Raw genomic sequence first — 21,573 nt, 5'->3', positions numbered from 1 at the left:
CTGGTGTAACGTCATCACCCGTGAGAAATAACTTTGAATAACCTCTGCAGTCCTGTCGGGATGGGCCAATACTCCTGCAGAACATCTTCTTCATATACCTCAATCTATTATACAATGAATTGCTGATGTTCTGAAAACAAAAAGTCGCTAGTTGGGTGTCTCTAATAATGTGGCCATTCAGTGTATGTTTTATACTTCATGGAATTGACAGGATAAAGCTGATTGTAGACATTAGATGTTGTCTGGATCTTCTCACAATTGTCTGGTTATGGAGACTGCTGGTTAGAATTAGGAGCTGACAGGTTGGATGTATACAGGAGACCTGCAGCTATGTGATAACTCTGGCTATCATTTTTTGATCGGCGTGATAATTTATGGTCCTCTTTTCTTTTTTCTGAATTATTTCTTATGACTTCTCCATCTGTTTCAGGGTAAAGATCTGCCCCATATTAGTACTACAGAGACATATGTGAGGGGTGATGAGCGGTGTAAAGAGGAGATTCCTACAGATAACCGCACAGGTGAGTATAACCTAAAAAACAATCAGTGCCTGGAGCGTACGTCATGGTTGGCATCATTCCAGAGGGAACACACCTCCATTATGGGTGTTGGAAGACAACATGGACAATGTATGTATCATAGGAATCATTGTTTGAATTGTCTTATTACTATCTTATTTTACTTGTCATTAAATATCATTGTCATTCTCCCAAACTTGAGTTATTCATTATATAGGAAATATTCAGGACGGGAAATCACCTCCAACAATGGGTATTTCTCATTTATGACCCATGATTGTGCACTTAATGTAAGATTATTCTTGTGACATATTCTGACATTTCATCTCTTGCACATATCTGGTCAGTTTACATTATCTGTCTTGCGGCACATGATAATTATATTACAGTATATGGTGATCTACTGAAGACTTCTGCAATGTCCGGTATTACCCTGTTTTTTGTAAACCTACTACCATCCACTCTGATCACTACAGAGTAGATTTTCCCCTTATTAAACACATTGATTATGTGTCTTTTGTTTTTAAATCGATTTTGGAGAAATACATATTGACAGGCCACACCACTATAAAGACACAGATAGTATGTTGAGGTGCTGCATCCAGTAGGTAATCACAATGTACAATGGACAAAAAAAGAGAAAAGATCTACGTAATGATACGCACATTCATGAATATATAAAAATACTAATAGTTTATTGGCATGTAAAAAAGACATGCATATAAAACCAAATAAAACCATGTAAAAGCCCCCATCCTGTAGCTCCACAAACTACAATAAGACATAATAATAAATAAAATAAAAATATGATTCAATTAGCATGCAATAAAATAATTATGGTCATAATCAAAACCATAAGAAATATTTCTCAGAACCATATACAGGTGCTTCTCACAAAATTAGAATGTCATCAAAAAATTAATGTATTTCAGTTCTTCAATACAAAAAGTGAAACTCATATATAGAGTCATTACAAACAGTGATCTATTTCAAGTGTTTATTTCAATGTTGATGATTATGGCTTACAGCCAATGAAAACCCAAAAGTCATTATCACAGTAAATTAGAATAATTAACAAAACACACCTGCAAAGGCTTCCTAAGCGTTTAAAATGGTCCCTTAGTCTGTTTCAGTAGACTCTGCAATCATGGGGAAGCCTGCTTACTTGACAGATGTCCAGAGGGCAGTCACTCCACTGACACACTCCACAAGGAGAGTAAGCCACAAGATGTCATTGCTAAAGAAGCTGGCTGTTCACAGAGTGCTGTATCCAAGAATATTAATGGAAAGTTGAGTGGAAGGAAAAATTGTGGTAGAAAAAAGGTGCACAAGCAACTGGGATAACCGCAGCCTTGAAAGGATTGTTAAGAAAAAGCCATTCAAAAATTTGGAGGAGATTCATAAGGAGTGGACTGCTGCAGGAGTCATTGCTTCAAGAGCCACCACACACAGACGTAGACATGGGCTACAAGTGTCGCATTCCTTGTGTCAAGCCACTCATGACCAATAGACAACGCCAGAATTGTCTTACCTGGGCCAAGGAGAAAAAGAACTGGACTGTTGCTCGGTGGTCCAAGGTGTTATTTTCAGATGAAAGTAAATTTTGCATATCATTTGGAAATCAAGGTCCCAGAGTCTGGAGGAAGAGTGGAGAGACACACAATCCAAGCTGCTTGAGGTCTAGTGTGAAGTTTCCACAATAAGTGATGGTTTGGGAAGCCATGTCATCTGCTGGTGTAGGTCCACTGTGTTTTATCAAGACCAAAGTCAGCGCAGCCGTCTACCAGGAAGTTTTAGAACACTTTCAAGTTTCCCTCTGCCGACAAGCTTTTTGGAGATGGAAATTTCATTCTCCAGCAGGACTTGGCACCTGTCCACACTGCCAAAAGTACCAATACCTGGTTTAAAAACATCAGTATCAATGTGCTTGATTGGCCTGTAAACTCACCTGACCTTATTGTCAAGAGGAAGATGAGAGATACCAGACCCAACAATGCAGACGAGGTGCGATCAAAGGAACTTGTGCTTCCATAACATCTCAGCAGGGCCACAGGCTGACCGCCTCCATGGCACGCCGCATTGATGCAGTAATTGATGCAAAAGGAGCCCCAACCAAGTAGTGAGTGCATGTACTGAACATACATTTCAGTAAGCCAACATTTCGTATTTTAAAATCATTTAAAGCTGGCGTTATAAAGTATTCTAATTTACTGAGATAATGACTTTTGGGTTTTCATTGGCTGTAAGCCATGATCATCAACATTAACAGAAATAAACACTTGGAATAGATCACTCTGTTTATAATCACTCTATATAATATATGAGTTTCACTTTTTGTATTAAAAAACTGAAATAAATTAACTTTTTGATGATATTCTAATTTGGTGAGAAGCACCTGTATCATAACAATATATAACCAGATGTAAGTAAAATCCCAGACCTGCACTAATGTACCAATTCTCACACATGTGGGATGGTAAAGCGTGTCCTAACCAATTGTGTGAAGAGGAAAGAGAAATGAATCAGCGCTGGGGCAAAGCTTTCGAATGGATATAATAAAATATTAGCGCATAGTATCCTCAACCCTAAGATAAATGCCGGGATGTCATTTTTCATGCCAATAAACATTTAGTATTCTTATATATTCATGAGTGTGTGGATCACTACGTGGTTCTCCCCCCCCCCTCCCCCATAAGCAAATTTTGGTTCCCTTCCTCATTTTTGTACAATCACGTACTTATAGTCTGACATCTTCCCTCTTGCATCTGGTGATTTTGTTCCTTCCACGTGATCCATTTTTTTTTACTTTATATTCTACATGTCTGATAAAAGATATTGATGTTTTTTAATTTCCTCTTTATCTTAGCTGGTACGGTATTTATTTTTTTAACATTATGGCTCTGTAATCATAACACTTTTTTGGTACCATGACATATAAGGCACTTAACCTTTTTCGTTCCTTTTGTTTTTGCCACTTTTGATGCAGAAGAGATACTTCTTTATTCTCAGTCCTGTTTAATACAAGACACTAAGTGGATGTCTCTTATTATACTTTTAAGTTTGTCAGTGCCGGGGATTCAAACAGACCCCTAATATGGAAGTTAGAAACATTACTAGTGAGCCACAGGCTGCTCTGTTATGTACAGGAAATTTTTCTCAGCCCAAAAACCTCAAAAGCATTCTTCTTTACATACATAATATAAAGTTATATATACAGGTATCATGCCAGAACATTATAAGTGCTGAAAAGTAATCACCAGAGATTTCTATCTACAGAATTACTATTAAAAATTGTACACAACCATCCCAGTAAACATGGGCATATTTGTGTCCCTGTAATTGTAAGGGCATGTTTACACGGTCTGGAAACATTCAGTATTTGCTGCGGATTGAGCGCTGCGTCCTTCCGCAGCGTTTAATCCGCAGCAGCCAGATGTTCCTGCATAGTGGAGGAGATTTTATGAAATTCCGTCTCCACTATACATCCGATTATGCAGATGACACACCCGCTAAACCGGACATGCGGTGCATCTTTTTAGACCGCAGCATGTCGGTTTACCTTGCGGAGACGCACAGTCTCCGCAAGGTAAAGCGTACTCTATGGATACGCTACGGCGATTCCAGATGTGTCCAATGAGCACATCCGGAATCACAGCGCGGACAGAAGGGGGCGGGGCTTTTGGCGGAGCGAGGTTTCCACTCCGTCCAAAGCGCAAGGAATACGGTACATGGAAACGTACCCTAACAACACTCTGCTTCTGTTTGCATCAGATCAGTTTTGGACATAAATTCTGTTTTCCTGAAATTGAACAGACAATACTCACACACAGGTGTGAACACATTCCAAAGCTGTCTGTCAAAAAATGGAGACAGGTCTGCGTTTGATTAGATTTGTTGATTGAACTCGCCCATTCAAGGGAATGGGTCTGCATTTCCAGATAGCACTCGCTTGCCATCCAAAACATGCTGGTCCATTAACTGAATCAGATTTGTGTATGTTACAATTTTTTCCCTCGTGAACCACCAGACACCATTATTTTTACAGTGCAGTACTTCATAGTGTGAATATGTCCCATGGAGAGGGGAAGGATGACAGACAGATTATATACCTACCTGGCAGTGTGTGTGCTTGGCTGTGGTAAACGGCCATAGAAATTGAAGAAGGTGGTGGGGTAACTGACCTTTTGCTGTGCTAGTGTTAGCAGGTACGCAGATGCAACAGCTCAGACAATGAGAAAACAGTGGTATTTGAATCAACAACTATTTGTTTGATTAACACAATTAAAGGGGTGCCTTTGGCACAATATCAGGGGATAGCGCAAACAGTGAAAATGAAACAAGTTAAGTTAAAGGAAGAATACAGTAATTCAGATGAACAGGATATTGACACAATGCTTTTTACACACTGTCATTCTATTATCACTGAACAACTGCTGTCATCAGTGATGTTTTAGTACTAATACCACAACCCAAAGGGTGTCACTCTCACTACTGGGCCCATTACCATTGTCACTTTCTAGGCAATGCTTAATATCACACAGGCCCTAACGGGAGTCGACGTTGCTACCCGTTAACCCGCAAGTCCCTGGTTGTTGAGTTACTTGGTCCACTCGTCACACTGGCCATCTTCATTCCCTGAAGTATGGCCCTGTCCCCACTTTGTACAGTCAGTGTACATCGGAAGTGATGGCTTACAGGAACGTTCCTCTGCTGCAGCCTAGTGGTCTCTTTCTTAGCTCTGACTCTGCTCACTCAGCTCTCCCAGCTCTGGTCTCTTTCAGGTCTTCACTCAGGTCTGGTCTTTCTTGGGTCTTCAATCAGGTCTGGCCTCTCTCGGGTTTTCACTCGGGTCTGACTTCTTTCCTACGATCTGATCTCTCGATTCCTTTACTCAGATATGGTCACTCCTAATGGCAGCTATAAGCCAGCTCGATGTAGGGCACGTCCGTTCTGCTACAGGTCCGAATGCCAACTTCTGCCCTTCATTGCCGTCCTGGGCCTTTTATAATTACTAACTGTGCCACAGCTATCACCTGACCAGTTTTTTTTTCAATCTGTTTCCAGAGTGAACAAACACTTCTCTCTTGGGTTCCTAATAATGCAGTTCTTTTTGCTTTCACTTTCTTTATCATCTTTGACCAGCAGATGGCAGTGTTCACTTGCAGCCACTCTGCTGGCATTAAATGTGTGCGTCTTCTCATTTGTCTCCGTACATTCCTCCGCTTTTAAAACTCGTCAGTCCCGGGGGCGAGAAAGACCACTTTATCTCTAGATCCTCCTCTGGGGCGGTCTCAGAGTTGCTAGTATCCAAGCATTTTCTTGTGTCTCCTACATTATGTACTGATAAATGAAGTCATCCTCCATGTACCTTGTGGGTGTGAAACCAGCTATGGCACGCCCGGTTCTGCAAGGCCCATCTTGGTTTATCTCTTCAGGAACATTCAGGCCTTCTGGTACTTCTCTTACGTGTTCAACCTCTGACCTATTTTTAGGATCAGCTTGGAGTGGTAGTGTTGCTTCCTTGGCGCTGCAAGTACCCCCACCACCATTGATCTTCCTTTTCTTCAAACATCCTTGATGCTGAGTTCCTCTTCTCTTTTGGGGGTTCAGGCAGTCTCTTCCCTTCAGATACAAAAGGACAAAGCATGTTGCGGTGTAGCTCTCTTTCTGGTGCCCCTTCTTCTCCCTCTGGTTGAACCTCTTACACTGGATTCTAGTGGTATACCCTTCTTGTAAACCGGTGGCAAGTTGTCTCCCATCTGTAATCCAACTTGTCCCTAGGGTGCTTTGCTCATATCAGCACTTGATCTCCAGGTTGTAGTGGTGTCTACTGCACCGGGGTCATGTCTGGATGGCACATCTCCTGGAATTTCTGTTTAATGAGCAGTCTCAGAATCTGCAGCCAATGCCAATGTTCCTGAACAAAGGTAGACATGCTCATCCTAGTTCAATCTTCTTCTGGGTCAAGCTCTAACTTAGCTATTTCATGGCCGTTACAGCTAAACAGTAATGTGCAGGGCGTGTACCCAGTTGTAACATGAGCTCGGTTGTTGTACAAACAAATTCAGGCCACCTCATCTTCCAATCCTTTTCTAACGTCCTTAGCATGAACAACGTTCTGTTCAAGCGTTTACAGGCTCTGTTTCTCTGAAGTTGATGGTGTGTTGTCCTGGACTTCTCGTATAGTCTGTGCAGTTCTTCCATGACTTTCCCCTGGAAGTATGCCCCTTAATGTGAGTGGATCCTCTTTGAGCACCCATATAAGCGGATAAAGTCTAGACAGATGGCACGGGCAGCTGACTCAGCCATCTGATCCTGGGTCGGAGATACAACTACTAACTTTGTAAAGTGGTCCGTTATCATCAGGCAAGCTTCACAACTGTTATGAGATGGGCCGATCATTAGATAATCCACCATTAACACTTCCAGCTGCTCAGAAGATCTTTTCACTTGTGTGGGTGCCTCTATTCTGGAGGCTTAGCCAATTCACAGTGCCGGCACTTCCGACAAACATATTCCACCACCTGACATATTTGCGGTTAATGCACAACCTATCATTGGAAAGTCCCCTCTGTTCCAAAGTGCACACTCCTCTCATGAGCTTTCCTTGCCACACTCAGCACCATCCCTTCTGGAAACACTGCTTGTAACATTGTCCAGAACTCTCTGGGTAACTGAATCCACCAGTATAACAGGCAATTCTTCATACAGAGTCGCTCCCATTGTCCTAGAGTCAGTAAGGCAGTAGACAACGCTACCATCTCTTCTTTGTTGGGCTTATTGCCTAGGGTCACCCACTTCTTGAACTTCAAGCGCTCTGTATCTTACTGATGCAGCTGTATCCATTAATTCTGTGGGTGTCTCAGCACTTGGTTTTGCGTGTATTCTTTTCCCCATTCTTGAGAGGCCACGAGAGCTGTCGCAAAGCGTCTGAAATCTGGAGTCTCATCACCCTTCAACTCTTCATCCTTATACTGGGCCGGTCACTCTGGATAATGAGTCCACATTAGTGTTTTCAGCTTTCACCCAATTGAGTATCTTGTACCAGTACTTGGACATCCTTGCAATCTATTGTTGTTCCAATGCTCCCAGTTTTGCATTTTCTAAGTGGACAAGTGGGTTCTTGCCAATCCACACATTAACCTCAGATCCTGACAAATATTCCTCTAACTTTTCAGCCATGGCCCATACCAGGGCTAACAATTCTCTTTTTAATGTGCTAAAATTTTCTGGATTCCTTCCCGTATCCCATAGGGATCTGATAGCTTAGGCAATCAGTCGTTCTTGCCTTTCCTGGACGTGGGCCAGCACCACTTCCAGAGGGTAGAGACTCCCATCTGTGTATAATGCAAATGTTTGAGAGAAATCTGCATAGGGCAAGATAGGAGCACTCATCAATGTGAGCTTTAGTGCCTGGAAGGCTTCTTACTGCTTTGGCCCCCACTGGATCTGCTGACTCTTGGGACCTCCTGCTATGCCCCTTACCAGTTTGTGTAGTGGGGCCACTGACTTCGAAAAATACTTGATGAATCTTATATGATCCCTCGAAAGGCCCAGTAATACTGTTAATTCTCTCAACGTTGTGGGTGTAGGCCATTTATGCACGACAACAACTTTCTCCTTTGTCAGGTACACTGCTTCACTGGAGAATGTATGCTCTAGGAATTCTATTTCTTTCTAGACCAGATGACACTTTCAACACTTTATCTTCAGTACAGGCTTCTGAAGCCGCTCTGTACTTGCCCGAGTCTAGCAGGATGCTCCTTGTGACAGCACAGCATTTTTTCTTAATTATGCCAGACATATTGTTCAGTAGGTCAAGGGATGTGAGCCATATGAGCCTGTATGTTGACTCTTGTTATCTGTTGACTTGTTGTATAAAATAATAACATAGTTAGCAAGGCTGAAAATCGACATTTGTCCAGTAGTCCAGGAATCACTTCTCCTGTCTCCTGGTGCTTAATCTGTACTTCCAAGGACATCCGGGCCCAGACCGGTTGTAGCGGTTAAAACTATTTTTCCCAAGGCCTGGGAAACGCCTGGCGACTTCTGGATTTGACTAGCCAGGATTAAGTGTTGAAATATTCTTCTATTATGGTGGTGCCATGTTGTAAGTCTCCAGTCACTTCCTCACTGTCTGCACACCAGGAACTGTTCTATACCCTCCGGAAATTCATCTCCAATGTCACGATGGGTCCACTCCCGATGGGTCTTTCACTAATATGATTCCCTTCTTTCCTAGGTTTCAGCTGCAGACTCATATCTCCATCCTTATCAACCATGCTACTGAAATGAGTAACTGATTGGCAGTCAAAAGCCGAATGATCGGACCCCTCTTTATCGGGCAACATTTGGGAATATACATGTGATGATCCAGTCCGGGTTTTGAGTCCTGTCTGCCCTTTTCCCGGGCTGATCATGCCAAGGGTTAACTTTGTCTGGCCTTATTTTGGATTCAGGTTTGCTATTTCTTTCTGCTGCGTCCTGCAGGCCATGTCAGTTATATTTTCTGCCTACGGCGTGAGTATATGACTCTGGTAGTACCCTGATTTGTCCTCCTGCTGTTGCTGACTTTGCCCGTATCTGTTTTTCCCCCACTCCCTATCCTGACTCAGTGTTTCCCTTTCATGTTTAGGACTCCCTGGTATCTGACTTGGCTTGGAACCTGACCTGCAGTTTTTCTCTTGCCTTTGTCATATCGGCTTCTGACCGGTACTGATCCATTTGGCTTGCTTCTGACTCTGTGTTTATTTATTCCTTTGGTACTGCGTACAGACTAATATCGACTCAGCTTGTTTGACTATTCTGCTGCCACCTGGTGGCAGCCTCGCTGCTGCACTGCAGGTCTGCTCTTGTTGTGTGCTGTCCTCCCTCCACTCTATTGCCATCTAGTGGAGCTTGCATCTACCTGCATAGCAGCAGCGTTACAATACATCTGGCATTGTTGTCACATGGGACTCTGTATCCATTAGGCAACAACTTTACCCATTCAGCTCAGCCTATGTAGTGAGCCTCTTGGAAATAACAACTTTGGTGTTTTCAATCCTTCTTACAAAGGAAGCTAGCACTGTAGTATCCTCCCTGACCATGTGGCGCTTTAGTCTAACGGTTGCACCTGTTGTTGACTGTTTCACATAGGGCAACTCATTGACATGTGTCCCATTCCTCCACAAGTCAAACACTCATTTCTGTGCTTCACTGGTGGGTGTCTAGATCTGTATCGCTGTTCTCCAACAGGGGGATACCCCATCTCTAGTCATTATTCATAACGGGGTACAGGATCTGGTTCCGTGGTAGCTTCAGGGGTTTTCTTATGCTCCGTAGCTCCCCCTGATCTCCCGCATTTCTTGCCATAACTTATGGGTAGAGTTGAGCGAATATGTTCAGAATTGGTCGCCAAATCTGAATTTGCCATTTTTGTGCCATATTGGTACTCTATTCATGCCGAATTTATGTTTGACGATTGATTCCGAAGATATTCGATCATTTCTACTCCAATGCCGCTCAGCTATGTTCGGCAAATATTTCAAATATAATATTCACTACTGATCGTAACTGGAACCAAATTTTAAAATATTCGCTCAACTCAACTCTACTTGTGGGCACAGTCTAGTTTGACATTTGGCGCCCCCGAAGCAGTTACTTCAGTCAGGCCTCTTGTTCTCAGCCTCTAGCTTCTGCCCTGACCTCAAGTTGTTGTGTGTTCTGGTTATAGTGCAACCTTTTTTTCAGGGCCTGTGTCAGGTAAGTGTGCCCACAATCAGCTAGTCTCTTCACCTTTTGACCTGACCTCAAGTTGCTGTGTGTCCTGGTTATAGTGCAACCTTTTTTTCAGGGCCTGTCTCAGGTAAGTGTGCCCTAGTCTCTTCATGCTTCATCCAGAGAGGCACAGCCCCTTATATTCATCTTCGGTTTTCTTAGTAATGTTAGCTTTTACTTCCTTCAGAGCTTTCGCATATTGGATCCCCGTCTCTCTGGATCTGTTGAAAGAAGTGAATGCCCAAATTAGAATCATAGAATCGTAGAGTTGGAAGGGACCTCTTGGGACATCTGGTCCAACCCCCTGCTCAAAGCAGGATTCTCTAAATCATCCCAGACAGATGTCCATCCAGCCTCTGTTTGAAGACTTCTATTGAAGGAGAACTCACCACCTCTCGTGGCAGCCTGTTCAACTCATTGATCACTCTAACTGTCAAAAAGTTTTTTCTAATATCTAATCTGTGTCTCCTCCCATTCATTTTCATCCCATTGCTTCTAGTCTTTCCTTGCGCAAATGAGAATAAAGATGATCCTTCTACAATGTGACAGCCCTTGAGATATTTGTAGACAGCTATTAAGTCTCCTCTCAGTCTTCTCTTCTGCAAGCTAAACATTCCCAAATCCTGCACCTTTCCTCATAAGACAGGGTTTGCAGACCGGTCACCATTCTGGTCGCTCTTTTCTGAACTTGCTCCAGTTTGTTGATGTTGTTTTTTAAAATGTTGTGCCCAAAACTGGACACAATATTCCAGATGAGGTCTGACCAAAGAGGAGTAGAGGGTAATAATGACTTCACGTGATCTAGACTGTATGCTTCTGTTAATACATCCTAGAATTGCATTTGCCTTTTTTTGCTGCTGCATCACACTGTTGACTCATATTCAGTCTGTGAGCTATTCGTATACCCAAGTCTTTTTCACATGTGCTGTTGCTTAGCCCTATTCCTCCCATTTTGTATATGCCCTTTTCATTTTTATTGCCCAGATGTAGTACTTTGCATTTTTCCTTGTTAAAAACCATTCTGTTAGTTGCTGCCCACTGCTCCAGTTTATTTATATCTTTTTGAATCCTCTCTTATCTCTAGTATTAGCTATCTCTCCTAGCTATGTGTCATCAGCAAATTTAATCAGTTTACCCTCAATTCCTTCATCTAAATTGTTGATAAAGATGTTGAACAATACAGGGCCCAGGACAGAGACCTGTGGTACCACACTTGAAACATTTTTCCAATTTGATGTGCAGCCATTTATGACGACTCTTTGGGTTCGATCACTTAGCCAGTTATGAATCCACCTAACAGTTGCCTTGTCTATTCCATACTTAGCCATTTTTTCAATAAGGATTGTGTGAGATACTTTGTCAAATGCTTTGCTGAAGTCAAGATATACTATATCTACAGCATTTCCCTGATCCACCCAATCAGTGATTCTGTCATAGAAGGAAATTAAGTTAGTCTGACATGACTTATTGGTTAAAAACCCATGCTGACTCTGTTTAATCACTTCATTCTTATCGAGGTACTTACATACATGTTGTTTAATAATTTGTTCAAAGATCTTTCCTGGTATAGAAGTCAGACTCACTGGCCTATAGTTGCCTGGGTCCACCTTCTTCCCCTTTTTGAAGATAGGAACAACATTTGCTCTTCTCCAGTCTTCTGGGACTTCTCCTGTTCTCCAAGAATTTTCAAAGATTATGGAGAGGGGTTCAAAAATGTCTTCTGCTATCTCCTTCAGTACTCTGGGGTGTATTTCATCTGGACCTGGAGACTTGCTTTAATTTAGATTAGCTAAGTGTTTCCTCACTATCTTTCTGCTTATATATATCCTGGATTCTTCTATTTCCTTAATACGACAGTGAAGAACAGTTGATGTTACATTTCCTTTCTGAGAGAAAACAGATGCAAAGCAGGAATTTAAAAGTTCAGCCTTCTCAACATCCTGTCTTACCATTTCATCATTTTCATCCTGTAAAAATCCTATAGCATCTTTGACTTTTCTTTTACTTTTGACATATCCCCAGAATCCTTTATTATTGCTTTTTACGTCTCTTGCAAGCCTCAATTCATTGTCAGCTTTAGCAATCTGATTTGTGCCCTGCAAGTTCTGCAGACAGCATTATATTCTTCTTTAGATATGCCTCCCTCTTTCCATTTTATAAACATTTCTTTCTTCCTTTTTAGCATGTGCTTAAGTTCTGTGTTCATCCATCCTAGTTTCCTTAAATGCTTCCTATTCTTCCCTCTTATCGGAATTGTTAACAATTTTGCTTTGAGAATTTCATTTTTCAAGATTTCCCATCCTTCCTGGACATTTTTGTCCTTAGGGATATCCAGCCATTGGATCTTTCTAATTCTCTTTCTGAATCCCTTAACATCTGCCATTCTGAAATCTAACCTTGACGTCTGAGTCTTCACAGGTCTCCCTCCTCTAATTATCAAAAATTCTAAAATAGCATGGTCGCTACCTCCTAGGTTGCCAGCCACTTTTACCTCCTCAACCATTTCCGCCCTGTTTATAAGGATTAGATCCAAAGTAGCAGGTCCCCTTGTTTTCTCCCCTACCTTTTGGAAGATAAAGTTGTCAGCAAGAGAGGATAAGAATTTCCTTGACCTGTTAGTTTTGCCTGAGAGAGATTCCCAACAAATGTCAGGATAGTTGAAATCTCCCATGACAACTATGTCATATTTTTTGGAGAACTTGGCCATTTGATGCATAAAGAGTTCATCCATATGTTCAGCTTGCACAGGCGGCCTGTAGTAAATGCCTACAATGGTGTCCTTTCTGTTGTTCTGTCCTTGTATTCTTAGTCCAAACAGTTTTTACAGAACTCCCTGTCTCTGAAGCTTTAATCTCTGTGCAGACATAAGCGTTTCTAACATACAATGCGACACCTCCTCCTCGTTTATCAAGTCTGTTTCTAGCAAATAAGTTGTATCCTTCTGGCCTTGTATTCCAATCATGTGTATCGTCCCACCAAGTTTCAGTGATTCCAATGACATCATATTTCTTTTCTGCGTTAGTAGTTCCAATTCTCCTTGTTTGTTGCCCATGCTTTGTGCATTAGTATAGAAACATTTTAGTTTGTGATTGATTTCTCTTTCTCCAATATTTTTATTATTTAGATTCTTTTGTCTTTGTTCTTCCTTTCCACTTCTAATAGAGTTCTCAATAGCATTTGTCAGGTGTATGGCTTTTTTTGGCCTTTTGCTTCCCTTCACACATTGTTCTAGTTTACAAGCTCTCCTGATGAGTGTAGCAAGGCGACTTTCAAATACATGTTTTCCAGTCTTCGTAAGGTGCACCCCATCTCTAGCAAGTAGTCCATCGTATAGGTAATTCACTTCATGATCCAGAAATCCAAATCCATGCTGACGGCACCATCGACGTAGCCAGTTGTTCACCTGCAGAATCTTATTCCACCTCCTTGTTCCATGGCCATCCACTGGGAGGATGGAAGAGAAGACAACCTGCGCTCCCAGTTCTTCCACTTTCTTACCTAAGTTTTCAAAGTCACTGCAGATGATTTCCAGGTCGTTTCTTGCTGTGTCATTTGTCCCCACATGTATTAGCAGGAATGGGTAGTCATCTGTAGGTCTGAAGAGTCCTGATCTCCTGTCAGACACATCTTTAATTTTTGCACCTGGAAGACAGCACATTACTCTTGAGGTTATATCCGGTCTGCAGATAGCGGCCTCTGTTCCTCTCAACAGGGAATCCCCCAGGACCACCACTCTCCGTTTCTTCTTCTCAACATTTTTCTTTCTCCATCCAGGAGGATTCTGAAGGCGTACAAGGTTGCTGTTTGTGGGCAAAGTCTCATCCTGATGTATTTCTTCATTGTTCTCCTGCGTGAGAGCCTGGTACTGGTTCCTTAGCGGTATGGGCGCTGACTGCCTCCCGATCCTCCTGCTTCTCTGGGTCACATGTTTCCATTCCTGTTTCTTCAGGTGCACTTCGAATTTCTTCTCTTTCTGTAACATGAAGAGATAATTCTGCTATGTCTAAAAACTCTCTTCACCTTCCTTAATGATCTTCAATGTAGCTAACCTCTCTTCAAGATTTTGCAACTTTTCCTCCAACAAGGACACAAGCTTGCATTTGTGGCATGTGAAGTTTGGCTTTTTCACTGGTAAGTCTGTGAACATGTAGCAAGAAATGCAGCTCACCAAATGGCTCCTGGCCTCTTCCATATTGTTATTGTTAAAGAAATTTCAAAGCATTGAAAAATGAGCCAAAATTCGGCAGGCGGTTTACCGATTTCCTCTTTTCAGCTGCAATGGCCAAAATCCAGTGATCGTTGAGCTCGCGGAGACTCTTCACTTATCCCAGAAGGCACTGGGAATATGAAAATTCTCTCCTCAGGACTCTTCCCCTGGGTTATCGATTTCCTCTTTTCAGCTGCAACGGCCAGAATCCAGTGATCGTTGAGCTCGTGGAGACTCTTCACTTATCCCAGAAGGCACTGGGAATATGCCTAAACATTACCTAATTACCTAAACATATCGCGTCACCATGCATCTCCTCTAGAATCTTGATCACCTTATCTACAGTATCACTATCTTGTGGCTACCTGAACATGATCGTCTGTCATGCCTCTCCATCTAAGGTCAACAAAGGGTCTCTGCCTGTAAGCAGGTGTCATAGGGTGCATTCGTATTTTGCTCTTTAGACGTTCAACCCAGTCCCACATCAGTAAATTGTCACTTGTAAACTTTGATATGTTTCTGACTCACCAACTGATCCTCCATTTTTGCATTTGAATGTTGCATCCTGGTGACTATGTGAAGTGTTAAAAGGAACGCTCATGCGACAGTGCAGACAATGAGGAGACAGTGATACTTGAAATAACTATATATTTGATTAATACAGATAAAGGGGTGACTTTGACACAATATCAGTGGATCCCGCAAACAGTGAAAATGAAACAAGCTATATTACAAGAAGAATACAGTAACTGAGATAAACAGAATAAGGACACAAAGCTTTTTACACACTATCGTTCTATTATTACCACTAAATGACTACTATTGTCAGTGATGTCCTAGTGCTAATACTCCAAACCAAAAGGTGCCACTTTCACAACTGGACTCGTTTTGTCACTCTCTAGGTATCGCACAATATCAGGCCCTAACGGGAGAGGCCCGCTAGGCCGCAAGTTCACGGGTGCTGGGTTACTTGGCCATGCGTCACACTGTTCACTTTAATTCCTTGAAGCAAGGTCCCGGTCCCCACTTTGTACTATATGTCTACACTGGAAGTGATGGCTCACACAAACGTCCCTCTGCTGCGGCCTAGTTGTCTCTCAGTCTGCTCTGACTTTGCTCACTCGGCTCAGCTCTCCCATCTCTGGTCTTTCTCAAGTCTTCATTCAGGCAAGGTCTCTCGTCACTCAGGTCTGGTCTCTTTTGGGTTTACACTCCGGTATGTTCTCTCGACTCATGCTTAGATATGGTCTCTCTTAATGGTGACTATTAGCCAGCTCGATGTAGCATATGTCTGTCCTGCTACAGGTTTGGGCACCAACTCCTCCTCTTTGCTGCCCTCCTGGGCCTTTTATAATTAATAACTGCTCCACAGCTATCACATGACCTGGTGTCTTCTCCAATCTCTTCCCTGAGGAAACATGAAGTTCACTCTTGGGTTCCTACTAATGCAGTTCTTTCTGCTTTCACTTTCTCTATTGTATTTGACCTGCAGGATAGCTCAATGCTAAAGTACTTTATTAACTACAGAAGCTTACTCACATATGTGGTTACCTATTTGTTGGGCACAAAGGTGTCCGTAGTTTGTAAGATCTTTGAAAAAAACAGCGACTGTCAACCATGGATTACAGAGGACACTGCTGCAATTCATTTTTAGATCCCCCAGGGCTCCTATATTCATGAAAAAATACAATGTTTTCTGTTGACTTCCAATACATATAAAATAGTGTAAAGAACCTATTCTCATATCTTGTAACTATTGCTTATTTCCTTTATAAAAAAAAAAAAATACACTTGCATCAAGGAGATGGCTAGTTTTACATGACCATACTGCTGTGCTCTGTACTAGATGCATGTAATATAAATAACTTGAAGTGTATGAGAAATGGACAACACCTAATAGCACTGACTTAAAGTTGACTGTATGAGGGTCCACTGAACAAGAAATTGCAAATGATTAGTGACCGATGAAGTGAAACCAGAACCTATAGTTAGGAGGGTTTCAAAAGAGAAGGGAAAATACTGAAAAAGCACAACCTGGTGGCCTAACACCATAATCTATTACTCCCTGAGTAGTAGTCTACTGTCTTAACCAGTTTAATATTTAATTCTATTTTTCAGTTTGTATGGAAATTTTATAAAATTTTGAATAATATAATTATTAATATTTCAATGCAGTGTTATTGACAAATAATAAAAATAATTTTTATTCTTGGCAGATGACGGTACTAGGAGCTCAGAGGGACATCTGATATTTTCAGATTTTGCAGCTGGTGATCATGGTATCACATCAGATAAATATGAAGAACATGTAATTATCCCAGATACACCTCAAGCCCTTCTTAGAAAAAATATATCATCGGATACTTTTCAACAGGTCCTTTCTTCTGCTTCAATAAAGGAAAATATGAAAAACGAAAACCACGAAAGTGCTGAGGAACATAAAGAAGTTGTTTCTTCTGCTTCACTAAACAAACATATGGAAAACAAAAACCACATAAGTACAAATGAACATGAAATAGCACACAAAGGGGAGAAAACATTTTTATGTTCAGAATCTGGGAAATTGTGCAGAATTAAATCAAGGTTTCTTTCACATCAAAGCAGTCACTCAGTGAACAAGCTATTTTTATGTTCAAAATGTGGGAAATATTTTAAAATAAAATCACATCTTGTTTCACATCAAAAAACTCACACAGGACAGAAGCCATTTTCATGCTCAGAATGTGGGATGTGTTTTAATCAGAAAACGCATCTTGTCAGGCATCAGACAATTCACACAGGCTATAGAGCATTTAAATGTTCTAAATGTGAAAAAAGTTTTACAGAAAAAAAAAATCTTGTTAAACATCAGAGAACTCATACTGAAGAGCAGCCATTTTCATGTTCAGAGTGTGAGAAATGTTTTAAAGAGAAATCAAATCTTCTTAGACATCAGAGAACTCACACAGGGGAGAAGCCATTTCCATGTTCTGAATGTGGGGAACGTTTTAATCAAAAATCAAATCTTGTTAGACATCAGAGAACTCACTCAGGGGAGAAGCCATTTTCATGTTCAGAATGTGGGAAATGTTTTACAGAGAAATCACAACTTGTTGAGCATCAGAGAAATCACACAGGAGAGAAGCCATTTTCATGTTCAGAATGTGGGAAATGTTTTAACAAGAAATCATATCTTATTGGACATCATAGAACTCACACAGGAGTGAAACCATTTTCATGTTCAGAATGTGGGAAATGTTGTACAGATAAATCACAACTTATTAAACATCTGAAAAGTCACACAGGTGAAAAGCCATTTTCATGTTCAGAATGTGGGAAATGTTTTACCCGGAAATTCGATCTTATTAGACATTTCAAAACTCACACAAGGGAGAAGCCATTTTCATGTTCAGAATGTGGGAATTGTTTCACAGATACATCACAGCTTTTTGAGCATCAGAGAAGTCACACAGGGGAAAAGCCGTTTTCATGTTCAGAATGTGGGAAATGTTTTATAAAGAAATACGATCTTGTTAGACATAATAGAACTCATACAGGAGAGAAACCTTTTTCATGTTCAGAATGTGGAAAAAGTTTTACCCGGAAATACCATCTTGTTAAACATGAAAGAATTCACACAGGGGAGAAGCCACGTTTGTTTTAAATCATTACATTGTCAACATGTAAAAGAAAAATTACAAGTTATAATCATGTAAAGTTAAGAAAAAGGGAAATAACTTAGAGCACTCAGCAATAAATGCTTATGTTATTTATAACATGAATAATAAGACTAAAATTCCCCCAAGATAATTTCTGAAATGTTTGTTGACTGAATTTGTAAGAGCTCATAAAAGTAAGAATGCAAACATTTCCACCTTGGCACATTTCATGTAAAGATGATTTAATGATGACACCGAGACTTCTTGTTCTCGAAGTAACCCAAGTCCTATGAAAGGTCGTTGTCATTTGTATCTGTGATCTAGTGACCGAAAAAAGCAAAACCAGATGTGATAATTAGAGATGAGCGAATTTGTTTGGATTTTTTTCCCGAATCTTATTTTGACATATTCGAGCCATATTCGAACAATATTCGTGCTGAATAAGACTATGATCGGTTCCGAAGATATTTGGTAATTTCTACTTCCATTGACTCTAATGACGCTCAATTGCGTTCAACAAATATTGCAAAACAATATTCGAATCTAATCGTATTCGGAACTGAATCCGAACAAATTCGCTCGGTCAGCGTACCCACTGCTAAATACAGGGTACACTGATCACATGCAGGGTCATGCAATCAGAGGATGAACTGAAGGGAGGGGGTGTGGCCGGGGCGGGGCTTTGCGGCTGCCCTGCGCTGGGCCCGAGAACGCTAGTGTGAAACTAGCCTTAGAGCATCAAATTGAGAAGAATTCAGATTGTGGGTTTTTTTTTTGGGGGGGGAGAGTGTCCATTTTGATTGCATAAGTCTGAAAATTGCTTTTGAACAAGTGTTTAGAATTGATCAAGTGCAGGATCTCATGATTGTATAGGCTGGTATGCTTAATTGAGCATTCTAATCTGATAAGTGTGAACTATGTCATCCTTATCTATACCACTTACAAGTCCTTTAGGGTAGATAAACCTATTTATTCCCTGAAGGATAATTTGCTATAATGCTTAGAAGTAATAATGGTAGTTTCAGGATAGTCACTTTTCACACTGTTCAGCTCACAAATATGGTGGTAAAATTTAAAAATTACATTTACTGGTGACTACCGGTGGGTGTAGTTTTATCTCCCCTTCTACTATGTCATCTGTAGTCATAGGTGATGGGGAAATATGGTGAGAGATGGCCCTGCTCTTAAGAGATGGAGGAGACTTTTTTTTCTCTTTTTAATTTTGCCTTATATACAAGTCATTATACAGGAAAGAATGCTTCCTAACAATTGTTCCTGTAAAATCCATTTTATCTTTGGTTTTGTATGCTATTTCAGTGATTTTCCTGCCCTCCCCATCTTGTTATTATCTGCTGTAAAAATGAAACTTACTGACTAGAGTGGATTAACAATATTAAAAGTTAATCTTTATCAAGATATATCAAAAAATATTTTGTCTTATCCACTGTGCTGTTTGTGCAGCCTATCCACTCTGACTCTTTAATATTGGTCAGACTTGGATACTAGGAATTAAAGTAATAATAAATTGTGTGTTCTATTCTTCGTGTGATTTCATATTGGGACAACCTGTATTCCTTTATTTATCACTGCTGCACAATTTCTAGCAACGATTACAAATATTGCACTTTAGTTATTATAATTATTTCCAATGTCTGGAAAAATATTGCGTCTTGTATCGTGGCCGAGAGTGTGAGCTCCTGTGCTGAATGATTACTATATGGCACAGCGTGTTGCTAGGATATTAACCTCCTGATGTGCCCATGAAGTGGATGGGTGAAACGCGTCGAGGTGATTCAGTGCAGTGTAGGGAGTTCGGCAATAAAGAACACACTGTGCTCCAGCATGAATATTAGGGAAGTGCAACAGGGGTGAAAAAAAGAGTTCCACCTGTAGCTTATTTGGAAATACACTTTAGCAAATCTATTCTATTATTTCTAAGCACTGTTTTCCGGTGATTCCTTTGTATCCGTTCATACTGCACCCACACACACAAACGATACACCATTTGAAAGGTAAACTTGCCCCCTTCAGCAAGAAAATAGCCAAACAAACCACACATTCACGATTTTATTACTAAATAAATTTTAAACATTCATTTTCATAAACCTGCAGAAAGACACAATGACCTGCAGGTGGCACCTCAACCGGAAAACATTTTTTGGCCTCTACTTATCAAAACAATTTATTGTATTACTAATCTACATATATAAATACCTGTCTGTGTTCATCAGCTCATGAAATACATTTACATTTGACCAGCTTGCTTTTTCTGAAACGACGACCAATGTGTGAAAATCTCGCATGGGCCAAGCTAGTAAGATCTTACAGTAAATTGTGACATTTAGAGATGCTAAGTAAAAAAGCAATCCTGTTGGTTAGGAGCTACAGTGGAAGCAGTATAATTAATTAACCGTGTGAATAGTTAGTGTAACAAAAGATGTATTCATACGGAAAATAGTGAGCCCTTTCTAGTAAATAGAAATTAGAATTTCCTTAAATCAGAAGGGGTGAATAATAGGAATATCTTATAAATAAGTGATTGCCATAATACACGAGTGATTAGTGATCCCAGGGGTCTGTTGGGTCACTCAGTATTTGCTTAGAAACAGGCAATAGTGGGGATTTTTCCTATCTATTGTGACGAGCGTCAGCTTACGCTGAGTCATTTTTCTTGAATGAGTGGACCCTCTGGGCCGTGGCGCCCACCCACCTAGGGCGAGCTGACCTAGTGAGAACCCACCCCCTATACAGGGAGTGTCAGGGGCAAGACCAAGGGGTGGAGCCACCACGGCAGATGGACCAGACGGCCAGCTCAAGGAGACACTATTAAGTGTCTGGCAACAGGACAGCCAGGATACCAAACATAAAGCGAATCACAGAGTTTCTTCAGTAAAGGTGGTTTCACACTTTATTCAGGTGCAAGGCATAAACAGGGAATCAGGTGCAGGGCACAAACAGTGAAACACGGCAAGATGCGTGCAAGGGCACGCCAAATGTTCCAGGCATAACACGTGCATGAAAACATACCAGGGTCCAGGGCAGGGTACGTGTTAGGGATCACACAAGAGTTCCTAGAAGGGATGCGTGCTAGGACACGCCTGAGTCCAAGACAAGGTGCGTGCTTAGGAGGCACGCCAGGGTCCAAGGCAGGGTGTGTGCAAGGACACGCCAGGATCCAAGACGGGGTGCGATGGCATCGGACTCCGGACTACTGGCAACGACCGACAGGGTCCAGGCATCAGGCTGCGGACATCAGCTCCGAACATCAGGCCGCAGGCATCTGGTTCTGGGCCTCTGGCAGCGGTCGGCAGGTTTCGGGAATCCGGCAGGCAAGCCAGGGTTCAAGGCAGGGTGCGTGCTTGGAACCACGCCAGGGTTCAAGGCAGGGTGCGTGCTTGGAGACACACCAGGATCAAGTTCACAGGACGGAGGCCTGCGCATGCCGAGGGGC

The 21,573-nt window shown here is 41.4% G+C and overlaps 1 protein-coding gene across 4 annotated transcripts in view; it reads left to right on the top strand.

Moving 5' to 3' along the window:
• Positions 1 to 19,676, top strand: part of LOC141050962 (uncharacterized) — a 359,750-nt gene extending 340,074 nt beyond the window's left edge. For all 4 annotated transcript variants that reach the window (XM_073547707.1, XM_073547706.1, XM_073547710.1 and 1 more), the window contains 2 exons: positions 431 to 521; positions 16,701 to 19,676. In XM_073547707.1, coding sequence (XP_073403808.1) covers positions 431 to 521; positions 16,701 to 18,127 — 1,518 coding nt within the window. In that variant the 3' untranslated portion in view covers positions 18,128 to 19,676. The remainder of the gene's footprint in view (positions 1 to 430; positions 522 to 16,700) is intronic.
• Positions 19,677 to 21,573: the final 1,897 nt, after the last annotated feature.

Source organism: Dendrobates tinctorius, unplaced genomic scaffold, assembly GCF_039654945.1.
Source record: "Dendrobates tinctorius isolate UK_male_01 unplaced genomic scaffold, ASM3965494v1 ptg000155l, whole genome shotgun sequence".
NCBI classification, from domain to species: domain Eukaryota; kingdom Metazoa; phylum Chordata; class Amphibia; order Anura; family Dendrobatidae; genus Dendrobates; species Dendrobates tinctorius.
The sequence above is the reverse complement of the archived record's forward strand: the minus strand, read 5'-3'. Positions and strand labels throughout refer to the sequence as shown.